This window comes from Poecilia mexicana, unplaced genomic scaffold (assembly GCF_051168715.1).
Source record: "Poecilia mexicana isolate PSO_F unplaced genomic scaffold, ASM5116871v1 scaffold_19, whole genome shotgun sequence".
Taxonomy (NCBI): domain Eukaryota; kingdom Metazoa; phylum Chordata; class Actinopteri; order Cyprinodontiformes; family Poeciliidae; genus Poecilia; species Poecilia mexicana.
In genome coordinates this window covers 10,516,368-10,540,624 of record NW_028263388.1, presented here as the reverse complement: position 1 = coordinate 10,540,624, position 24,257 = coordinate 10,516,368, and the positions used below count along the sequence as shown (strand labels likewise).

Sequence of the window (24,257 nt, the reverse complement as noted above, 5' to 3'; positions counted from 1 at the left end):
GTCATTGGACTCTGTTTGTCCTATTTCTCTGGAAATTGAGGAATGACATATACTTTATCTCTCTCGTCTCCCTTTGCAGCCTGCGAGCTGATGAACCAGGGCATCCTGGCGCTGGTCACCTCGACAGGCTGCGCCTCGGCCAGCGCCCTGCAGTCCCTGACGGACGCCATGCACATCCCGCACCTTTACATCCAGAGGAACGGCGACGGCTCCCCCAGGACGGCCTGCCAGTTCAACCCGAGCCCCGGCGGGCAGCGCTACACGCTGGCAGCCCGGCCGCCCGTACGCCTCAACAACGTCATGCTGACGCTGGTGGAGGAGCTGCGCTGGCAGAAGTTCATCGTGTTTTACGACATAGAGTACGGTAAGGGGTCGACGCATTTTGCCTGCCGCTCTGGTGGAACCTCAGAGGTAAAAATTCAAGGGCTGTGCTTTAGCGGCGACGATTGCATTGGAAATCAAAGATGAGACAAAACAGCTCTGTTCCAGAGAGCATAGTTTGGAATAAATTATTTGTATTCTTATCAAAATGTTCTCCCCTTTGCTAATGCATGTGTTGCTTTGTAGCTACACTTTGCTGTTTTGTCCCATCCTACTTAAATCTGCTGAACATTTGGATATGATTTTACTTCTGTTGATGGTTACTTTATTGAGGAAGCATTAGAAATCTCTCGTTTTGTTTCTGCATATTATTTTTTGAACAATCCATAAGGCACGAGCTGTTTCCAATTATTCTGTTTCTTTTCTCACTCTGGACCAATTGAGCGTGTGAATTTACAACAAATCACAAGTTGTGAAGGCGACAAATTGACACATTGAAATGTTTGTTGAAGACCGCCGCGGTTTGAGTGACTCGATTACGAAATGGTGAAATGAGCAGCACTCCTGTTTTCTGCTCCAGTTCTCTGAAGCCTCAGTAGGACTGACTTAAACATTCACTTCAGAAGTTTACGGATGTATTGATACAAGTGGGCACAAATCTCTCCGTTCCAACTCCAGATGGAGCCTAGCTTAAGCTAGAGGTGATCTTAGTTTTACATCTGACTCGTGATGAAGCCCCTCCCGTCTGCTAAATAACTGAATCCACCTGAATTGGATAATATTTAAAAAGTTGATCTTTTAATTTGTCACACTCTATTTACCCAGCAGCTGATGCTCTAGTTTTTTTTTTTGTTTTTTTTTCTCTTTGGTGTTTGATATAATACTTGTGCAGCTGCTGGCAGAGATGGGGTACATGCAGATGTTTGCTTTTTTTCTGCTGCACTTCGTGCCGAGTTACGTTTTTCTTTTTTTCTGATTTAGTCTGAGGAATCCTTTTGTTTTGATGAAACACATTTTGTTTCACCAAACAAAATGTGTTTCATCTGAACATCGCCTGTTTCCATTTCTCAGTCTCAGCTGTGATGTTGCGGTAACTCTGCGTCTCCGACCGTATTGCCACATGGTGCCTCTGCCTCTTTTTGATGACTCACCAGCTTCTGGAGACAGATGATGCAGCTCTGCTTGCAGAAACACACCGGAGTGTTTTCCCTCTGGCTGTGGAAGCCAGCTTTTCATTTGTTTGGAGTTTCCTGACTTGCGCTCTATTGTTTCTGTAAGCGCCCCGCTTTATTCTTGCATACCGTCATTTTAGATTCATTTTTATATCCGAAACATTTCATCCCACCTGATTTACTACACTTTTTTTTTTTCTTAACTTTGTTTACCTCGTGAACTCTCAGGGATTAGCTGAGAGCAAATCATTGAAAAACCATTAGGAAAAAGCTCTAAGTGCCTCAATGATTTCCACTGTTTCCAGGCTGGGAGAGGTTGTTGCAGTGAAACTTTAGGGCCCGGTTCTCCCGCATGTTTGTTTGGAATAGCTCACTTTGATTGCATCTTAATGAAATCACATTAGCCTTCATGGGTTCTTCAGTGTGATCAATAAGGGATGGTGGCAATTACAATACAGGGACACAGAGCGATGCGGGCGCTTAGCCTCTCGGATACTCTCTTGCAGGCCACAGGGATTTCAAGCTAAGGCATCAGAGCTACATTAGAAACCTTAGAATGATAAAATGAACAAATAGAAAATATGGGGTACTTTCTCGCATAATGTTAAGTCCTTAAAATGCGTAGGTGCTCTAAAATGATGGTCCCCAAACTCTGTGGCGCTTAATGCGAAGAGCCACCTTAGTGACGGAGATAAGAAAAAAAAAAAAAACATTGTTAAAACCTAGCAAACGTATGCAGTCTGCTGGGTTTGGATGCATGAACGATATGAATAACATCAGGCAAAAAGGCGATTCGACCCACTTAGCTGAGGTTTGAACGAGGGAAAAAATAACCTATATAGGAGTGTTTATTAATAAATGTGTTAGAATGTAATATCTATTCCCCTCTAAAGTGCCCTATGCAACACCTCAACCTCCCACTGCTGTCAGTGAGATTCACCTTAACATGAATCTTCGCATAACCAGCTGATTCAAAGAGAGTAAATAATTAAATGTTTAAATGACTTCCATGTGTCCTCTTAATCGCTTCATTACATTCCACAGAGTGTCTGCGGAGCGGGGCTCACCTGTCCAGGATATCTTTAGTTATAGTTCTAATCATTAACTTCGGCAAGTGGGTTGTGGTTGTCCTTAGCAGCTGATCTTGATTTTATTTTATTTTATTTTATTTTTTTTTGCTTCACCTTTTAGTCCCTGGATAAACATTTATTCACTGACTTAAACGCTGAATCAAAAGCATTGAATTCGATGTTAACTCTGTGCTCTTGGTTTTGGATGTCAACCTGATGGTCATTATTGTTTTTAAAAACCCTGTTAAGTTTGGTCTTATTTTGGATTTCACGTCTCCTGCATGCACATCGTGAACTTGCAAGTGGTTTTATCCGGAAATCTTTGTACCGCCAGAGAGAACATTTTCAGATGCTTTCTGCAGGTTTGATAGCGAATTGTTGTCTGTGAAAACGTTAGTAATACTATAAGAAGTCAATCACTAGCCTCACTTGAACCACTCTGAGTAAATTGGTGCCATGCTATGTTGTCTTCTGCAGCCTGGATAGTAGCATGAAGCACTGAATGTCATTTGGTCACATGCTATTTGATTTAGTTAAAATATTGCCTGAAGCTAGCAGCACTAGCTGAGCATTGATCAGCAGTCAAATCAACCATATTTGGGAAGTTTGAATTAAAGCTGCTTTGTTTTTTTTTTCTGTGAAAAAAAAAGCAGCTTTGTTGTTGTTTCTGCCTAATGATGCTGCTGCCAGAGGAAAGAAGTTGTAAAGTTAAAACATTTTATATTTTTATTTAATGACCAAAGTTCTTTTAATTTGAATGAATTATACCGCTTTGTGTTTTTTCCTTTATTTGGGGTTTTAATTGGAGGGATTCACAGACTAAATTCAATAAAAAAAAAAAACTTTAAAAAGTATAACAGCTTCATGAATGTTGTAGATGCAGCTTGTGCAGCACAGTGTGGGGTCCAAAAACAATGGCTTTATTTTTTTTTATTTTTATGAATTAATTTATTTATATTTTTATAATGTGTCCGTTCTCTCTGGTGGTGTGCTTAGGAACGTTGTAGGAGATGCAGCAGCTGCAGGTTCAGTGTTATCATATTTCTGGTCTCCCTGCTGAGCTGATCTCAGCTGTTATTACTCTGAGGTTTGTTGCTGCTCTGTTCCTCTTCCCATAACGATCCCTCCATTTTCTCCGAGGCTCAAACGGTTTAACACAACCGTTATTGTATTTTTTATTTTTTTATTTATTTATTTTTGCTGCGAGATTATTGCGCGACATAATGCAGCTTAAAACCCTCAATGCAATGAGCAAGCGGCAAAAAAGGTTATCGATGGAAATACGGCCTTTGTGAGCCGTTTATGACCCGTCTGTTTCCAGCTTCTGCATCACTGATGGTCGAAAATTCCCAAACACGTCTGTGACACTCTGCTTTTATCTTTTATTATTATTATTATTTTATTTTTATTTTTTTGCTTCCTGGAATGCCAGAGTGCTTTGCCAGCAGATAACATTACTGATAAATATCTGGGTTTACCATTGAACTGAAAGCTTTTTTTTTTTTTTTAAAGATGGTTTCATTGAGTCAAAAATTTAATTAAAAAGAAACAAAAAACGTGATTAAAATCATATTTTTTATTTTTCCCATGTTGGGGAAAAAAAATAGTCACCTCAACTATGAAACCGAGAGTCTGTGGACAGATTTAACAAACGGTTTTCCTTGATGTCAGGCTGCCCTCTAGCTCCGATACGAACACGTGTCAGTCAGCGTGATGAGAGCTCTGGGAGAACCTCTGGTCCCGGCCGGGTCAGCGGGGGGACTCTGTCACAAAGGACTCCTCAGCCGGGCGTCGAGCTCAGGCTTTTATTGTGACGGCAGGTGGGGAACAAACGGACTGAACTGTCAACCATCTGGGCATTTTTGAAGGATGAAACACAATAACGCACTTGAGTTTTTGTTCCCGTAAGAAGGAGATTTTGAGGAAAGATCAATATCCTATCAAGGGTTTAGAACGATATTAAACGTGTTTTTTTTGGGGGGTTAGCGGGAGCTGTATGAATTTTGTAGCAAATCCTTACATAGAAGCAGAATTTTGGAGTAGACTTTTTGAACCCGAATGAATCGACTCGACAGAATCCGCCACTGTGCTTGGTCACGTTTTGAAGCTTTGCAGTTAATCACATGAGATTAATTGGTGAGTGTTTCACAGCAGGTGGTTCGATGGTCCTCGGATCTTGTTTATAAAGTTTCTCCAGCAATTTTTCTCCAAAACTGTGAAACAGCCGGTTTGTGCTTGAAAACACACAAGCTGCAGCCTATCATCATCCGTTGCAGGGAGCTGAGCTTTGTAGGTTTAAGGCGTCCTCCGACGTCGTGAGAACTCAGCGATGCCGTTGAGTTCGAGGCACATTTTATTTAGAGAACTCATGACGTATGAACAGCTTGACGATATTGTAGCTCTCTCAACTTCATTTCAGAAGCAATGTTGATATTATTAGCTTAAAAATCCATACACTGAAGATGCTTAGCTGATGTAGTCCAGGGATTATAGACTCAAAAATTCACTATAAACCACTGTATTTTGTGTGTGTGTGTAAGTTATGTAAGGATTTGCGCTATTTTAAATCTCACCACAATATGATATAATCGATATGTCGGTCTCATTGAGTTCACCAACCCAGTAGTAATCTCATTTGGTTTTTTTTTCTTCAATCAACTTTTGTTCTCTTAAAAATCCCAGAAGTAAATCTGTTTCTCACTTCTTCGACTTGTGGCTGTCGCAGATGTGGACACATCAGCTGAAACCACCAACCAGGTGCGGCCGTCGCAGCGTTACCTCTGATAGTGTGACCTGATGCACCAATCAGCAACAGGAGATAATGTTTGGCTGTAATGGAACAAGATGTTCTTGTTTTTTTGTTTTTTTTTCCAGTATTGTAGGAATAAATCATATAAAACAGATAAATAATTGGAGGGTTGTCACTCCTCGGTCCTGGAAGCCAGTAATCAGCCGGTCCAGTCAAACGGTACGTTCCTGTCAACGTTGGGAACACGGACAGCAGCACTCTTTGTTCTTCTCGTCTGAGGTGTGTCTGGCTTGTCACCCGGCAATAAAAATGATGTCTCCCTTTGGTCTGTGTCACATCAGCAAGGGCAGCCAACACTTACTGTACTGGGTATTGGATTGTGTCGTCGTGGGTTAGGGATCTCGAGCCACCTTAACTAACCTCAGCATGGATGACCTGTCTGATGCGGAAGCAAGGGAAATGCCTGGTTTTTGAAAACATGAAACATTCAAACATGGAAATTGCCAATTGGAAATAGAAAAGCCTCTTTTTTTTCTTTTTTTTTAAGAAACATTCTACAATTTTCAGCTGTAGAAAAACAATCCGTCTCTTCGTTATCTGAGTCTAAAGGGAAAACAGTTATTTTTTAGCAACACGCAAAACAATGCTGGTGACAGCGTATCGTTAATAATCATTTCTGGATATCTAGCCTTACACTGATCCACCACAAACTGAGATTTTCAAAATCTTCCACTTTTTGGTCGCTGAAAAACTCAGAAAGTCGTTTGTGAAACTTCACAGTCTCTGAAAAGGCATTCGCTGAAAAAACCACCGTGTTTACAGCAGGACTTAATAATGCCATCCGGTTGATATGGACACCAACAGTGTTTTCCAGCCGAGCCAGAAGTGGCATTTGTGGGATCAAGAGGAAATGATCAGCTGTGGACGCGGCTCAGTGCGAAGCTTTGAACAGCGTAAACCTGCGACAGGTGATATCAACAAACTGTGAAGAAGAGTCGGCTCGCTAATTTGATGCCTAACTAACATTTTAATTATGCTGAAGTTTTTTTTTTTTTTTTCACTAATTAGATAGATCAAAAACTAAACTCCAGATTTTAAACATTTTGACCGGCTGCTGGCCTTTATGAACCAGCCACACGCCACACAAGCTTCTGTTGAAAGCAGCGGTTTCTATAGATCAAGTTCAAAATCGGTGCCGAGAAAGAACTAGTTAATCGGTTCTCGATGAAATGCTGCACTTCTTTTTTTTTTTTTCTTCTTCTTCTTTGACCCTTGGAGTTTCAGTATCTACACAGATTTACATGCGAGTATTCGCTGCTGGAACAAATCATCAAGAAGTTTGCTTTATAGACTTTAAATATGAAACCACTTCTTCTGTTTGTTTGTCATTGAGCAGGTAAAAATGATATCGGAACGAGTTCAGTTAGAAAAGACATACAGGTGCGTCTGCTTGGGACATCAAATGTCCAGCAGTTTGTGGGACTAGATTTAAATCACTTGCATTTCTGTCTGTTTCTGAGTGTTTTTAAACACTTGCGTACAGGTTTGAATCGTTTCCAACAGAGATGCGCAGAGTAATGAGGCAGCGCTTATTAAGTCTCAGACTCCGCATTCAGTCAAACTCCATCCCGACGAGTTCCCTGTAATTATTCCGACACCGCAGCAGTCACAGTGGGTTCTTATGAGCTTGTGCGTCTGGCTTTCTTGGATTGTTAAATGGACCTGAAGCACCCGCTTTAGAGCTGATTTAGATTATTCTATTGAAAATCATTTTTTAAGTGGAAAAATGGATGTTTTCCATGTCTAGTGTGGCGGAGACATGCTGCGCTGTGTGATCCCACTGCAGCGCTCGGCAATTAACTGAGGCAACATCAGGGTGTGTGTGTGTGTGTGTGTGTGGAGAAAATGCATTTAGTCTCAGTTTGTTTTCTCCGAGGGAACACTCTAATGTCTGGATGTTAATCATCCGAGCAGCAGGGGAGGGGCGTGGATGCTAAAGTGCTGAGATTTAAGCTTTTGATTTGACCCTCTACGCTGGACTTGAGGTGAGTTCAAAGGTCGGCGTCCAAATTCTTTTTCAGAACATATTAATCAGAATTTTTTTACTTCTTTTTTTGTAAATATAGCATCTGGCCATTTCGTACTTCATCGTTACTGGTTGCTTTGAGGCCAGCATGTTTGGCTGTGAAACTGAGCAATGTGCCATGAGATGTTTCATACCTCCTTCGTCATATAATTATTGAAACTAATCTATAATCGTAGAGAAATGGAACGGAAAATAACTCTGATGAATGTTTTACACCAGAATGATAATGATGATGATGATGATATAATGCTGTTTTGGAAAATAATAATGATGGTATTTAAATGTTAGATTAGAATTCATAATCTCTACTTTGCACCATATTTGTTAAAATACTTCAATGACACAACAGTTGTCTTTGCATGAAAGTACATTGGTATAAAACTGTTCATGGTGCAGAAGGGAAGTATGAGAAGCAATGGGAACAAGTTATTAACTTGGTCCCCTATATATATATATATATATATATATATATATATATATATGTATATATATATTTTTTTTTATCATAAACCCTACCGGTTACATTATGTGGAAAAAGGAACCATGAATTCACCTTAATTTAGACGAAAACTTGTTTTTAATAACTTTTTTCAAGAAGAAAACTAAACAAAACAGGCATTGTGCAAATTGTACTGCTATTGGTAGTGCTATCTTTAACAGACTGATAACATATGAAAGCTCTGAAGAGGCTAAATAATGCAAAGAGCCAAAATAAAACCTCTCAACATTGCCAAAAAATTCAAGTATAAAACTTAACATTCAAAGGGAATGGTTCCATTAAAATAAACAATCCTGAGTTACTGAATGAAAACTTCCTGTTAGCATAGCGGCTAGCTGATTACTGCTAGCTCTGATTGGCTGTTTCTGACTGAGCGGAGTGATTATGCAGAACAGGGAGGAGATCGATTATTTTTTCAGAGATTATCTCTCATGTTAGGACAGCGAAAGTTTTAATACGTATGTAAAATGTATATTTTTAGGTTAGATGCTGCAGCTTTAAGCAGAGGTTCGGTGTGAGAGTCACTACCAGGTGGAGCAGAAGCGAAGCTCCGTCTGTGAAATATTACTACCTGTAGCGTAGCAGCGGTTCAACAGGAGAGCAGAACCAGCGTCTTACATCGCAGCTCGAAGACTTAAATAATTTTGCGGGTTATTTGTTTAGATTTGTTGCTGCGTGTTTGCGCAGTGAAGGAAAGAGGAGACCAGCTGCACAGGCAGGTTGGAAATGAGATGCAGGTGATCGGTATCGGCAACAAGAGCCAACGATCGCCGATAACCGATCATGCACTTTTTCACAAAAATCGGCCCGATTATAATCGGTGACCGATCGATCGGCACACCTCTAATATATATATATATATATATATATATATGTATATATATATATATATATATATATACATATATACAGATGGTATTGTGATCTGTAATGAGAGTAAGGAGTCTCACTGGAGGAGAGCTTTGGGAAGTGGGACTAAAGAATTTGGATTATCTTGGATATCTCTTTGATACTTTTTACATATTTGTAATAAGTGTATTAACCACAGCGTATCCTCGTTATTTTCAAAGCTATAATAGCTTCACATTTGGGGTATTTCTCACAATCTGCAAACCTTCTGCAAGTTTCCTTTGCTCGCTCTCCCATCCGTACAAAGATTCCTCATCAGCGTCCAGCCTTTATTGGTTTTCCATTTCAAACTTAATTGTCCCTTCAGAGGGCAAATTCACTTTGCCAAAGCATGCATTGCAAAAGCTGAAACTCCTCTCTGGGACTTAATCACACAACTTTATTGATCCGCCAGTTCTTCCTCGCTGCTGTTCTGTGCTCCCTCTTCTGTCCCGGTTGAAACGAGATAAGCGTTTTGTACGTCTTACCAGCGAATCTTAGCATATTTAAACAGTTAACACAACATGGCAGCATAGTTTACCAGAAAGTGTTGTGAGATTGCTCATTCGAAATGCAAAAATCATAGAAATGTAGATAAAAGCATAGTCTTGGAACTTCGGGTTTTCCAACCGAACTTATCCCGAAGTTAGCTGACACCAACATTGAGCGCAAACGCCCTCGATGCGTCTTCCTCTTGCCGTTTGCCGTCCCCGTTTTCCTGCTCTTCATCTTCATCCCCTCCTCACCGTGTGTGATGAGCAAAGCCATTATAAGTGTGAGTGGAGCAGCCGGCCCATCTATTTAGATTAGAGCCTCATTGTTGAGGGACACGAGCAGCAGATGGGCTTCCTGCTTTGGCTGTCTGGCCGAGCCTTTACGGGCCCGTTCTGACTGTCAGCCGACCGTGATGATGATTAAAGAAACTATTCCAATCTGACCTTTCCCTCATCGTTTTTTTGTTTTTTCTTTCCTTCATCTTCAGGAAAACTCCTAAAGATTTCCTGCTTTATTTCCTAGATCTTAAATATCCTTATGCTCTCACTCCTCCTGATTACGTTTCGACAGTTTCTACTACGACGCCTGATCGTTCAGCTTCTTCTGGTGTTTAGTTCAGGACACACTGTTTCTACATGGCGGCAGGCTTTAGAAAACACTAACAAAGGTCAGTAAAGGTTTTCACTTCCCCTGATGGCCTTTTAATAATCTCTCTGTGTTCAGACAGCCGCCTCTCTTCCTGCTCTCCTGCAGTGGCCAGCCTCCACTCCCTTCACCCCCACGCACTCCTCCGAATATCTTTCTGTTTTCTTCCATCCTCCTCCGGCCCACTCCGTCAGTATTGCCTGCGCCGTCTCCCACCAATTCTGCTTCTTTTGCTTTTGCATTTTCGCCCTGATCCCCGCCGAGCCAACAAAATCCATTCAGAAATGTCAGTTTGGCGCTTGCGATGGTTTTAGTAGAATGCGATGATGTGTGGTGGAAAAAAAACCCTAAACATTTCATAAAGCTGTTAAAAATTGTCTCCCAGGTCTTTGTGTAAGTGAGTTATCTCTTTTCTTGGACATATACTCATCCCACATATTATTAGTGTGTGGCTTTCAAACTATTCATTTTCTTTCATGTCTTGCAGTGTTTCTCTGGAGTCTCCTCTTTACTTTTCTTTATTTTGTACATCTGTCTGGTGTTTGTCGAGTCGTCTGAAACGGGGATATTGTAATATATTCTTGGAAGTTTTTTTTTATTATTATTCAAATAACATCAGGTTGATCTGTTCTAACATTGAGTGAAACAGACTGAAGGCAGGCTACGGCTTTTTATGATTTAATATTCAACTTTAATATCTGCAACTCTTCTTTCATATCCTGCCCCCTCCAAAAAATTACCACATATGTTTAAATTATAAATAAATGAATCTGTAGAAAAAGCTCTGAACAGTCCAATAAATTCTATTATTGCCAGGTCCATTTATTTTAGGAACTTTATCAGTAAGTTTAATTACAGATTAATTACACACAGGTGGATGATTGAAGACCTTTACTTTGCTTTATTATGATTATTTTCTGCTTACAGTTAATTAAAACATGACATTTAAAATCAGAATATTACATCAGACCAATAAAAAAAAATCAATTTGACAAACAGAAATATACGCTCAAAATGATCATTTTGAGCAAAATCAGGTTTTGGCGTAAAAGATGGTGAATGTGCATCCAGTTGGTGACATATTTTATTTTTTGTATGTAGACACTGAATACATGGTAAAAAAATAAATACTGTTTATACTTATATATTGTGTTGTGATACTATGCATGTCAGTGTTAATATTGCAGTTTGATCTATTGTGTAGGTCAGGAAAAAACTAAAATCTGACACAATTATCAAGCTGGGTGGCACTAAAATGAAATAAAAAACCCAATCTTTCTTGAATCATTTTGGTGTTTAATGATATTGAGAAACTGTATGTTTTTAATTTCAATTTGTTTAGATTTAATTAATGTAATAAACAGGAAAGTTTGATGGGTTAATGGGATTTATCTATTTTTTATTTTTTTTTAAATGCATACATATATTTTGGTCCGTTGCGTTTTATTGCTCAACTAAAACAAAATATTCATAACTTGGTTAGCACGTGTTCATAGTCAGTAGAAGGAAAATCAGGACTGGAGAAAGTCAATCTAGAAGGAAAACAGAAATACCTGTAGTGAAGCCAAAAGCAGCTAGACAAATGCAATTAAACTCAACACTCCAGAGGTGTAAAACTCACTCATCCATATATACATTTTCCATCCTTGCTTATCACTGAAGGTTGGCTGAGGGGCTGGTGAATCCACTCACTGGCTGACAGGAAGGAAGCATAGTCTGCCAGTCTATCACAGTTCAACATTAGGACACACACATGACAAACTACCATGCACACACACACTCATAACCATCCACCATTTTTTTTTCCAGAAGCCAATTATCAACATTGTCTGCTTGATGTTTTATTGATCTAATTATTTAAATGCAGCAGCTTGTTTAGAAATAATAGGTGTTTGGATTGATATTCGGTTTAATTCAATGAAAAAAAAAAAAAATTCATTAATCCCAAGGGAAATTAATTGAAAATGCTAATGCTGACTAACACTATGTTCATTTTTCTTTGGATTTTAGTTTGATATATTGCACCTGAAAAAGCAAAGCCAAGGGGGATCCAGTCAACCTGAAACTACATCAATCTGAACACAACCGTAGTCAGACTGAGGCTCTGCTCAGGTCTGAATGTTTTAAAAAAAACAACAACAAAAAAACCAACCTTTTCATCAGAAACACATAGACTGACAGCAGTGCCTACTACAGCTCTGAAAAAACAGGTAGTTAATTGAAGAATATGTAATATTTCAGCTCCACATTGTAGTTACTGGATGTGCTGGTGCAAATTTACCAGCTGTTATATGTTGCATATGACTATTAGCTGTTATCACCAGGTAATTGTCAGATAATGTGATATTTTCCTATTACCTGACATGAAAATATCACATTTTCATGTTTTACCATCTAATTTCAGATGGTAAAAATTAGATGTTTTTACCATCTAATTACTAAGTTGTAGTAGGACGTGGGCACTGAATATTTGACATTTACATAGAAAGAACCATCTACTTAACAACCCAGAACAAGAATCAAACATTTAGTTTTATTTTGTACAAATATAGAACTCAACCCAGAATAACCGGAACCAACATTTAATTGCATTCTTAGTAACGGAACCAAACTTGGAGAGCCAACATTTAATTTTGTACCTCACTAATCTTACCTAACAAGGAGAACCAAAATCTAGTTTCATCAGAACAATAATCCAGAGAAACCCCTATTAGTTTGTAAATGATGGACTACTTATTGTTATTAAATGTGGGGGGGCAATATGCAGTTTTATACGTTCGTCTCTTTGTCTTCCTTTTGGTTTTATTATTTTGTTTGTATTTCATTCTAATTCTTTTAAAGCACTTTGAAATGCCTTGTTACTGAAAATGTGCTATGTAAATAAAATGACCTTATCTTACCTTTAACCTCTTAATCCAGCGGTGGAACATGAATTTGGCTTTTTGTATATTTTACTTAACGTTACTCTCCACATTTTGCAACGTTCAACAAAATGAATTCTGCATCTTCTTCTTCTGTGAACAACTTTCATAAGAACTAAGACTCTTAACAGTCCATTTGGGTCCCTTTCCGGATGTCCAGCTTTCCACTGAAGCACTGGACGCATCTTCTGCAATTAATTCAACAGATCTCCCAGACACAAAGATCAACAGGACCAAGTGTGTTAGCAAGCCATGCATCATGCAGAGCCAAGTGGATTTTTCTCGTGATTTTCCATATCTCTCTTTTTTTACGCGTTACTGACAAACTCTGTAGCTAAACATCATCAATTTTCTTGGACCTCGCCGCTGAAAGGAGGAAAGGAGGAAAAGAAATATCTCTGGCAGCTCACACAATCACTGGCGAGTGCGGGATTGATTTCTGCCCTTCAGCGAGGGTATCAATGAGGCCGTTGTTTTGTGGCTCCACTGACCGTGACACAGCAGCTCAGCCAACCTCGAAATGTCACACTGGCCACACACCGGCCGGCCAAATCGGCGGAGGGAGAGTCGGTCGGAGCTGCGGTGCATTCTGGGCGGAAGGTGTTTTCCATCAACGCCCAATCAAAGATCTCCATCGGGCCAAAAAGACGGTCGTCCTCTGGGGAAACGCTGGCAAAGATATCGACCGAGAGATAAAGATGTACATGTGTGGAACAGAAACGTCCAACTTGTATTTCTTTATTGTTGTGTTTTTGACATCACTTAAGGGATTTATTTGAAATCTTACAAAAATAGACGCTTCTACTGCCATCAGATCTCCTGCTGATATGTACAAAAAGCTAAACACAAATCTATAGATTTGTGTATTATAGAGTCATCCTGTAGATGGTCGGGTTTGATCCAAGCTATGGCCGTTAGTATGCTCCAGCCTCAAATTTGACATTAGCATTGTTTTTTTTTTTTTTTTTTGTATTAATGACAACAAACTACTCAGGTTCTGTTAGTGCAAAACAAGTCCACAAGTTAGTATGAGGTAATTATTTGGTTATGCTGTGTTGGTTTAACTAGGCACAGTGGGCTCGACACATGGGAAGCGACAAACGCATGTGCCCATCTACGTGTACAAGCTTGAGATTTCACATGAACAAAATTTGACGGTTTCCCAGCTGGAGAAGGGCAAAAGACTCAGTTCGGTAGGAAATGAATGGAGATGGAGCGACTTCGCCTCCAGTCTGTCGAGACACTGAGGCGATAACTTAAGCTCAGTAAGTTTGCAAAAAGACATTGCTGCTGAATGTCTTGTGCCTCATTTAGCTGCAACTTTGCAAGCCTAAGTTGTTCTGACCCCTTTTTTGTAGAGAAGAAAATTTGTTTTTCATCAAATTCTCCACAAATGGCTGGTTTTGCTCTTAGTAGACAATTGTTCAGCAAAACATTAAAAAAAATGATGAGCAAAGTTTTGTTCCCTAAATCCAGAGATGGTTATTAAATACATTTTTAGCTGCTATGCTTTCAACACAGCAACACATATGTTGTATTTCTGTCCCTTCTCTCCGCTGTGGGCCTGAAATGCGCCGCGTGTTTATGTTGACATTTTATCAATGTATAATCGCAGGCGGGCTTCGTCAGGCATAGCTAAACTCTCGAGAGTGAAAAGATCTCTATCCAGCCATGGCAACCTGAAAAGCCTTAGATTAGAGGGAAAGTAGGAGATGAATATTTAGCGGTTCCGGAGGGAAACTAAAGACAAAGGGTGGAGTTAAGTAGAGAGAGGTGAGAGGGCAGACGGGGTGGATTAGTTCCAGACGAGGAGAAGTCTGCCTGAGGCTCAGCACTGTAAATGTCTTTGCCTTCTTGTAGAGCTTGTTTTGTATTCAGTGTGCATGATCTTGTTTACTAAAAAAAAAAAAAAAAAAAAGAAGCCATAATTCAAAGTAAGTAAATTCATAGTAAAGTAAATATATTTACTGACAAATAGACTGCGTATATATTACATATATTCACCTTCATCATGAGCACCTGCTCCAGCATTCGCCACCATTTATTTAGAACAAACACGTCCGGACAAAGCTAGATGCCAAAATAAATCATTATTATGCCAACATGTTGACACAAACGACTGCAGTATCCATCTAATTCTAACACAAATGACTATTTAATACAAGTAACTCTTTTTTTTTTTGCGGACATTTTAGAAAAATTCTGCTCCTTGTTTCCTTCGAAAAGTATCTCGAGGAGGATTGTCAGCCAAATGTCGATGTAAATTGCTTTCAGCCCCCCTGTTCTTGTCAGCAGCTCCATGTTTAGGGCAGAATCTGAGCAGCGGGCAGTGAAATGTCAGTGTCTTTTATTATATGATAGCCACAGGTTGTCTCCATGGATTTCTGCAAGAGGGAGATGAGGTTTTATAAAACGGAGAAGACGAGCCGAGTGGTGTCAGATACGGCTCGGTTACCGCCGCCTCTCCCTAACAAGAACTGGTTTCATGTTCAGTTTTCATAGATCGAACATGAAATCAGGACGTTTTACAGTTCACCAGCTCGTGTTTCATTAGGTCTCTCTTTTATTATTATTATTATTATTGTTGTTGTTGTTTGACTTGCAGTCACTCTTTGAAACAGTCTGGAATAAACTCTGTCGTTACATCAGCTAAAATAAAAAAAAAAAGAAAATAGCTTCTCTGGTCCTGTTTTAGTTAATTATGTCATCAGTAGCAACGTGGTGTGACTGAATTTATTTAATTAGTATTTTTTCAGGAGAGTGAAAATGTTTGGATGGTAAGTGTTAGTTTCGCTTTTGGCACATCAATCTCATATGACACTTTTTTTTTTAAATTAATTTCTTAACGTTTTCTGTAAAATAAGAATGTGGATCTGTTGATTATTTGCCAACAAACAGCCATTATTTATGGCAGGCACTTCTTTTCTGTTTTAGACGAAAAAAGAAAAACCATAAAATCCAAATTCATATTCCTGGAGGGTATACGGTTTTCTCTTAGCTGATCTCTCTTTAATTTCCCAGGAATCACCTGAAATGATTGTGACTCTTTAGCACATCTTAATAAAAAAAAATAATAAAAAGATGCATCCAGAGCATGAAAATTTTAATTCCAGGCGTTCTGCTTCATTAGCTGCAGCATGCGACAATGTCCCGCAGTGCCATGTTTTCTGTCCGTGGACATTATTAATCCAAATCCGTGCAGCATGGCATCGTTTTTTTCTGCGTCTTAGACAGGAGAAGATCCTCCTGAAGCGCTGCTGGATGCAGTGACCAACAGTTCATCGGGATGATTGACAAAGTTTTAAATTCTTATTAAACTGATCGGTTTTCCGTCTCGATTGGGATCTCGGCAGACCTTCCCCACCAAGGTTCATAGAGGTATCGTCTCTGGGGATGTCTCAGGTATATCTCAAATTGTGAAGCGACGTCACGAATCCCTTTCTGCGTGAGTGGACGCTGCTCCCTCCCCACTCCCCCACAGTGGCATGACACAAATTCGTTGGGACAAGATGACAAAAGCGAACAAGAATAGAGCAAAGAAACAGATGGCAGAAGTGCTTTCATGCCTGATTTCACCTTCTTCCTTTCTCTTCTTATTTATTCAGTCATGTCTGCAGACTGCTTTGGACACACAGGCATTTTCCAAGTGGCGGTACACTCTGGTCTCTTTGTTTTAATGTTAATATTTATAAACCGGGTTATGGCTTATAGTTGTAGCTGTTCTGCGAGTTGAATTTTATCATCCTCTGCACCTCTGGTTAACTGATTAACTCTGAGGATGTTGCTTGAATTGCTCTCTGTCGGTTAGTTTTAACCACTGAGATAGTTAACTCAAAATGTTTTACACTAAAATATTAAACTTGCAGCTTTTGATCCAAACAAATGATTGCTTATAGATTTTCTACCCCCCATTTCTTTTCCCCATTTTGTTTTAATTTAATTAAATTGGAACTTTCATTGCCGCCGCTTTTGAATGATCACCTCATTAAAACTTTGAGACCAGGGAAGAAATTAAAATTCAAATTTCATGCTGCTGGATCGTCGTCAGGTCGTAGCCTGGACTTCTTTATTCACAGTGAATAAGAGCAGGAGACAGAAACAATATTAAAATAGTCTAACTGAAAATTGCAGAGGTTGTTTCTTTGCTGAACAAATTTTAACGCTATTATCCATAAAAAAAAGGCTTTCTGTCTTAGAATGCAACAGAAGTCCATGAGCGTTGCCTCTTGCAGCCATACATTGCTGCAGGTTGGATGTAGGCTGTCAAAGAAATTCACCTGAATTGAGCCTTAAGATCTTGCAGACCGTCCAAGAATATACAGATGGACAAAAACGTGACCCAAATTAAATCCCTTTGCAAGAGTGTGTCAAACATGGGATGTCAAAAAGATCGAAGAAAGATTTATTCTCTGACTAGATGCCTCCCTGCTCAGATGAGGAGATCTTTTCCACATGAGTCGCTGGATGCGACTCCATCATGACTTGAGAGCTTTATTCTTCAGTGGAACGATGGAGCTTCACAGTTTTAGAGGGCTGTCAGCTGGCTAATCTGGAAGAGGTCGTCAGAGGTCCTCGCCTCCAAGGTGATGAGTTTGCATCACAACATTACAGCGTTACCGCAGTTCGCAGCAGAAGATTCCCCCTAGTCGAGCAACTTTCCTCTGTGAGATCACTCTGTGTGTTTCTCTGTTTCTAAGACGCCTTTAAAATATTCAAATTCAAAAATACTTTATTGATCCCAAGGGGAGATTAAATAAACCCTTTTGGATTCGTGTTGTTTGTCTGAAGCTCTGCCCTTCCATCAGCCCCAGAGGAGGCAGATGCTGAGTTTGGTTTGAGACGGAAGACAGAGTTGTAAAACTGTAGCGAACTTAAAGTTTACTTTGGAGCCGGCGCGAAGCTTCAACCGACGCTGAACTTGATGATGGAGTACTCCGATGGAGTCCCCAGTGTTGTTCTGGAGGCTTTAAAAAAAAAAAAAGGAGATGAAAACAAATGGTTCGACATTTGTCTTCATTAGCTCCTCTGTGCCTCTTTTCACATAAATTTGCATGTGTTGATGTGAATGGTTAATGCACCCATAGGACCTCGGAATGGAAGCTTTGGGTTTTATCTCTGCAGAAAAATCATGGGAAACAATATGATTAACTCTTTTCATGAAAACAAACTGAGGAAGCACCGACAATCTGCTTAGTCTTCCCACATTCGGTCCCTGATGGACTCGTATCTGCTGTTCACACCCATCGAACTTTTAAACAATATAACAACCATCTTTAATGTATTTTATTATGATTTTATGCAACAGACCCAACACTAAGTACTTTATCTTTGTATGCAGCGTTTCTCAATTATTTTATCTCAGTTTTAGCAATTTTTTGTGCAAACTTTGCAACATTATTGCTTATATTCCAGCATGTTCAGCCAAATTTGATAGATTTTTATGTTAAAAAAAATCCATTATGTTCCTTTTTATCTTATAAACTCCAGTAAAATTCCTTATTTAATAAAGAAAATTCCATTCTTAAATATTTAGAACTGTTCCGATAGCCTCAAGAGTCATGCAAAGAGCAAAAATCTACTGACAGGACTAAGAATAGAGGGGAAGAACATCAAATTCCACAAACGGCACAAGTTAAAACAGATAGTCAAGCTGTTCCTTTGCTAAAATCATCTTGTGCATTTATTTTAAAGAGATGCAGTTAAATTACACGCTTGCTTCTCAGCTGGCAGTGATGTGTAGAAAGATGCATTGTATGAGAAATCCATTCAAATTAAACACCGATCAATTTGAAGATTATTTAGAGCTGGTTGTTTCCAAGGTTTTCTTCACAAGTGTTTGTATTCTTTGTTCTTCACTTTGCTTAGATTTCCTTTTACTGTCACAACGGTTTTGATGATTGGGAAAATATGATTTAATCTTTTTTTTCTTCTCTCTCTTTTCATTAAATTGGCAAATAATCCTCAGCAGTTTTTTTTTCTTTACAAAATGACTCCTGTGGCCTTCCAACATTGTTTTTTTTTTCTTTTTCCTCCCAAAGAAACTTTGTCCAAATGTTTTGTCTTAAAAGCGCTCTTTATTTGTTCAAGCCATCATCCTACGGACTGACTGGCTCTGACTTCATGTCATGTCATCTCTCTGGTCTTCTCTGCCTGTTCACAGACCTCAGGCTTCCTCATCTCTCCTGCTCCTGACCCTCAGTGTGCCTGTTGTGTTTGTGAGGCTGCTTACCGGCTGAACACCTCTGGAGGTGGCTGAGAGAAGCAGCAGGAAGGTTGAGTTTGACAGCCGATTGAAGATGGACAGACATGTACGAGACAGTGAGTGAATCAGTAATTCACAAACTAACAAGAGACAGGAAGAGATTTGGAAAACTTTTGACAGCCGGAGTTGCAGGACCCACACCACACTTCAGCGAGGAATCAGGTGGACATGTATCAGAGCCAGGCTCAATATCTTTGTTTTCACACACACACAAAGAAGAGAAAAAGCCTGTCACTGCGTGTCCTGATAGCCTATCACTACGTTGCGGCGAAGACAGACCGACGGAATGAAAACAGCGCTTCATAAAACTGCAGGAACTTTCCGATCATCTTGAAACTGGGCTGAAAAATGAGATGGAGGCCTCTGTCAGGTCTTTGACCAAATGCAACTAATGCAAAATGGGAAAACGTTCTTTATTTTAACTATTCTTGTCAGATTTGCCTTCCATTCCCTGAACACCGAGTCGTGACTAGATGTTGATGCCGATCTTTGTTTTGGCATCCGACCATGTGCTCCAGCATAGCGAACTGAGAAAACCGCCCTATTTTTATTTATTTTTTTTTTGCTGAGGCAGCAACAGTGAGCCATGTGTCTTTGGGTATTTCTTTTTCAGTTTGATGAAAATGTCTCTTTCACGCAGAGATTCCTGTTTTTTTTATGTATTTATTTCAAACACACAATAGTAAAAGAAGGCAATAAAGAAAAAAAAATTAAAACAAATTATCATGCACAATTGTTCGAAACATCAACTTATAAACATTTAAATCTCCAAACACCAGATAAACTTCAATTATTTCCACTTTACGTGTCACTTAAATCTCACATTCTCATCTTTAAATGTTACTTTTTTTATATACATCATCAATAGCATTTTTGGTCTTTGAAATGCGTACAACATTTCCCAATAAGCTCCATTTCAGCAGCGAGGCGTTTCGGCTGAAGGTGCTTCAAAAGCACAAAATTACAAAGTTTTAAAGAAAAAGCCATGCAGTCAACAATTGAACAAACGTTACATTTTGATGAATGCCATCACCAAAATCAAATATGCTCATCAAATGCTTGTTACTAAGTCATCTTAAGTACCAGGCTGAGATAAAATCAGCTGATTTTAGCTCAACAGATTAAGTCACTGATGAACAGACGGAGGTCTAGAAGTTGCCTTGATGTAACTGAACCATTTTAAAATGTATCTTTGAATCGAGAATACTATTGTGTCTGCGGAAACGATTAAGTCTTGCGTGTGCCTCTTTGACGGCTTGCTGTAAATTCCCTAGTTCAGACAAAAGTACGGCTCTGTAACGATGGGAGCTGCGAGGGAGATGATGCGTCCTGCTGCAGAGACGGAGTGTGTCACAGTGGTAATGGGACCACCTGGTGCGTCTCCATCTCCGGTGTGGCTGACTGTGTTCCCGTCAGCTGTGCTCTGATTCAGCCCACAGTCTGAAACGCAGAACAAATGCGCTGGGAAACGCAAACGGCAACAATCTGCTTCGCGGGAACGCGGGAAAGGTGAGACTTCCTGCTTTCTGTCTGGCAGTGCTGAAGCGGTTCGGGGCGAAGACGGACACACGGGTTAAAATCCCATCCGCCATCAAGTGTCCCAGTTCTTTATCTTGGCATTTGCTTAATGGGACAAAGTGTGATTTTTGTCACGCTCAAGCTGCTTCGATTCTCAAAACGGCAAAACAAGTCTGAAATTCAGACTACAAAGAGGCAAAGAGACAAAATTGTAACTGCTACTACACTTAAGCTGCAGTGAGTTTTTCTTTTTTTTTTGCTGCTCTTTGATAAAATCTTGATTCTGTTAAAAAAAAATAAACTTGCTACAAAATTGCCATCTAAAATGAAGACGGCAACTGAGAAGTTACTTTGGTTTAATTTAAGTGCTGGGTTGACTCTCAATAACCAGTTTGAGCCAACAGATAAAACTTTGTTCACAAAAACATTGAGTTCATTATGTGAAACATGAACTAATTTAACAAGATTGTTGAATTTGATATCCAGAATTATGTTCGACATTAGAAGTTAATAAATTGATTTAGTTATATATTTATTTCTAAAAGCTGAAACACTGAAGTTCCTTCAAATATTAAGTGAAACATTGATCGACATATTTGATGAGCAGTTCTTCTGTGATTTTGATCAGGATTGTTGGCAAAATGTAACGTGTGTTTCTTTCTTCATAATTGATGACTGTATGATGATTTTATGGTGTGAAGCGGTCTGAACTGCCTTGTTGCCGAAATGTCCTATTCAAGTAAACTTGATTTATTTTGGATGGCTGCTTTAAAATATAAAAAAAATGGTCGCTAAGATTGTAGGTGGATATTTTTACATTATCAAAATATAGATTTCCTAAATCAACGAGGCCGAGTTTGCAGGTCCTAGAGTCCTGTGAGAACGGGACTCATTTTGTATTTTTGAGGTATTTTAGTGACTTAATGTTCTCTGTTTTATCAAATGCTATTTCCTTGTTTGATATTTTGTGAATAATTCTTTCAGTGGGTCAAACACAGAGGTGTTTGATTGTGGCTCATTCACCAGCAGTTCAAAGGTTTTCCTGAATCTTCAGAGTCCCAAATAAAACTGTCAGTTATTTGCAAACAAACAAACAAACAAAACCCCAATTGTTGTTGATAAGCAGGTAAATATCTTATTGATTCTGAGTGATTTGGAGCGATGACTCGGCCCTCAGTTGAGCACCAGGCCGGCCGGGTTCTGCGCGTTCGGATCGGCCTGGTGCTCAACTTATTGATCAAAACAGCAACATTTTGCATAGCAATTGGAGCCAGTTTCTGCTGTCCGCCTGAGCGAACGCGTGTAAAATGGGACGAGCGGGAATCAACAGCCGAACACAGGGTAGAATAACCAATCAATGGAAGACAAATCGCTCAGGCTCATGTCCATTAATTTTCCGACATGGATCGCTGTGAAACAATCCAGGAGCTGCATGTTTCCTTCGTGGACGAGCTCGGAGCTCAGACGTTTGGTCTCTCTCTCTCTCTGTCTGGGGGAAACACTGTTGCTGTCGCAGAGACTCCCACTCTTCCCTTAGGCTCCTTGGAGGCCTCCTATAGGGCTCCAACTCTGACCTTCTGATCAGGACGGGCCCTTAAAGAGAGTCATGATCTCATAGCGCTTAGCAGTAACGGCCTGAACACAAGACAGGTTGGGAACAGGTTGTGTGACCACAGGAGGTTTTCGTACTGCAGGACTCCTGAACTTCACACATTGTTTTCTTTTTGTACATTAAATCATCTAAAATATGGATTAGTTTGATGCTATAAAAAAAGGCTTTAATTTAGTGGGAAGAGAGTTGAGGAAAAACTGTCATCAAGACCTAAGAAGATTAAAATATACCCCAGAAATATTCAATAAATCAATCAGTCAAGTTTGTTTGAATGTTTGAAACCATTTTTTTTTATTTTTTTTTTATATACGACGCATCACATTCATTTTAAAAGAACTGAGTGCACAGTTTCGAATCTGTTGTGAGCAACACACAACGCATTCAGGGTCAAAACTTTACACGACTCAAATATACGAATAGATCTCCATTAATAAATGGCTAAATCGTCTCTTAACAAACAGCTGCCCACATGGACCAGCCAAATGGTTCCAATCCATGCCAGGTCCGTCCTCCTCTCCGTCAGCGGTAACGGCGCTTTGCTGAAAGGGGATCGAATAATGAAGACAGACGGCCTCACAGCCTCACCTCAGATCAGTAACTGGAAGATTTGTGCTTAAAGTCCTCATCCGTGCCAGGAATCGCGGGAAACATGCAAAGAGACGTTTCACAAAGTATCAGCGGGAGTTCACGCCAAGCCCGCTATTATTTTGTACCCAGTGTGAATTAGTGAATGAGATCAAAATAAGCATAATTCATACCCACGATGTAATTTCCTGATTGTGATTGCATAGATTTCATTGCCGTGGAGAGCACTGACATGCGGTTCGATCGTTTTGTCTTTCTGTGTTTGTCGCTTTATCAGAGACTGTCATGATGTTCCCCTCATTTATAGTTGACAGTATATTTGCAAAGAAGTGAGTATTTGCGGATTGTTTTCATGCTGTTTTTTCAGTATTTAATTGGCTGTTAGACCTTATCAGCTAAACTCAGTCCTGTTGTTTTTCTGCTGTCCACATAAACCGATGCGCTAATGTTCCCCCTATAGATCAATTAAAACAAATCATATTTTTTTAAATTTGTTTTTGTATTATGTAGTCTCATGAAATGAATGTTTATTTCCATGTGGGTAAAATAAACATATATATAGGAGTTATTTTCTACAAAGAAATCTCTGAGCATGTTCAGCATGTCAGTCTAGCTGAAGTCTGGCGAGGAGGAAGGGGTGGGGGCAGAATTAAAGTAACCTGAAATGTTTTCCTCTAACGCTACATCTGAAATTTGCTGAATCTGTTTTGCGTTTTTCCTGAAACTGCAATCAGGCTATACTGCAAAAAATGATCTGTAAACATAATATGATGAATGGTGGAAGATCAATCTTAGCTGAGGTGCTTGACTGAGTTTTAGAGAGGAAATAAAAAGGCTGAATGAACGGGCAAAAGATGGGACATCTGTGTTTTTCTGTCGGCTTGATGGTACGTTTCCCTTGCTGATTGAAAGTTTGACGGAAGCGTTGCCAAGTGATGCATTACAAAGTCGCCTTTTTGCGCTAGCCTGCTAATGCTCAAATTAGCTTATAGTCTCAGCTGAGGCTGCATCAGTCACGACGTTGGTTTGGTGTCAAAATCAGAAACTGAAACGTAACTGTTTGGTAGATGAAGTGAAAAGTTTACAAACCTGGATGATTTATTTTTCTTTTTATCATTTTACATTATTATTCATGTATACATTTTTGTGCAAACTGGAGAATTATTATTGCTGTTTAATAAAAAATTATTTTCTAAAGTGCGACTCAATAAATCGTCACTTACAGTATGTCCATGAATGGATATTTAGATGTGGGCTTTCACTTCTTTTAATACATTGCAGTGAAAAGATTTAGAAGCTGCTGTTTTCTTTTATTTAACACCATCATTTTAGCTTGGCTTGGTCCGGCCCCCTGAACAATACCAGAGCATTCAGATTTTTTTTTTCCATTTATTGTATTTTCCGGTTTATATGTGGATTTTTCTTCAACCACCA

General features: G+C 39.4%; 1 protein-coding gene across 3 annotated transcripts in view; it reads left to right on the top strand.

The window, feature by feature from the left end:
• Positions 1 to 24,257, top strand: part of grid1b (glutamate receptor, ionotropic, delta 1b) — a 439,103-nt gene that overhangs the window by 259,629 nt on the left and 155,217 nt on the right. For all 3 annotated transcript variants that reach the window (XM_088016453.1, XM_088016451.1, XM_088016450.1), the window contains one exon: positions 80 to 364. In XM_088016453.1, the coding sequence (XP_087872579.1) occupies positions 80 to 364 (285 nt within the window). The remainder of the gene's footprint in view (positions 1 to 79; positions 365 to 24,257) is intronic.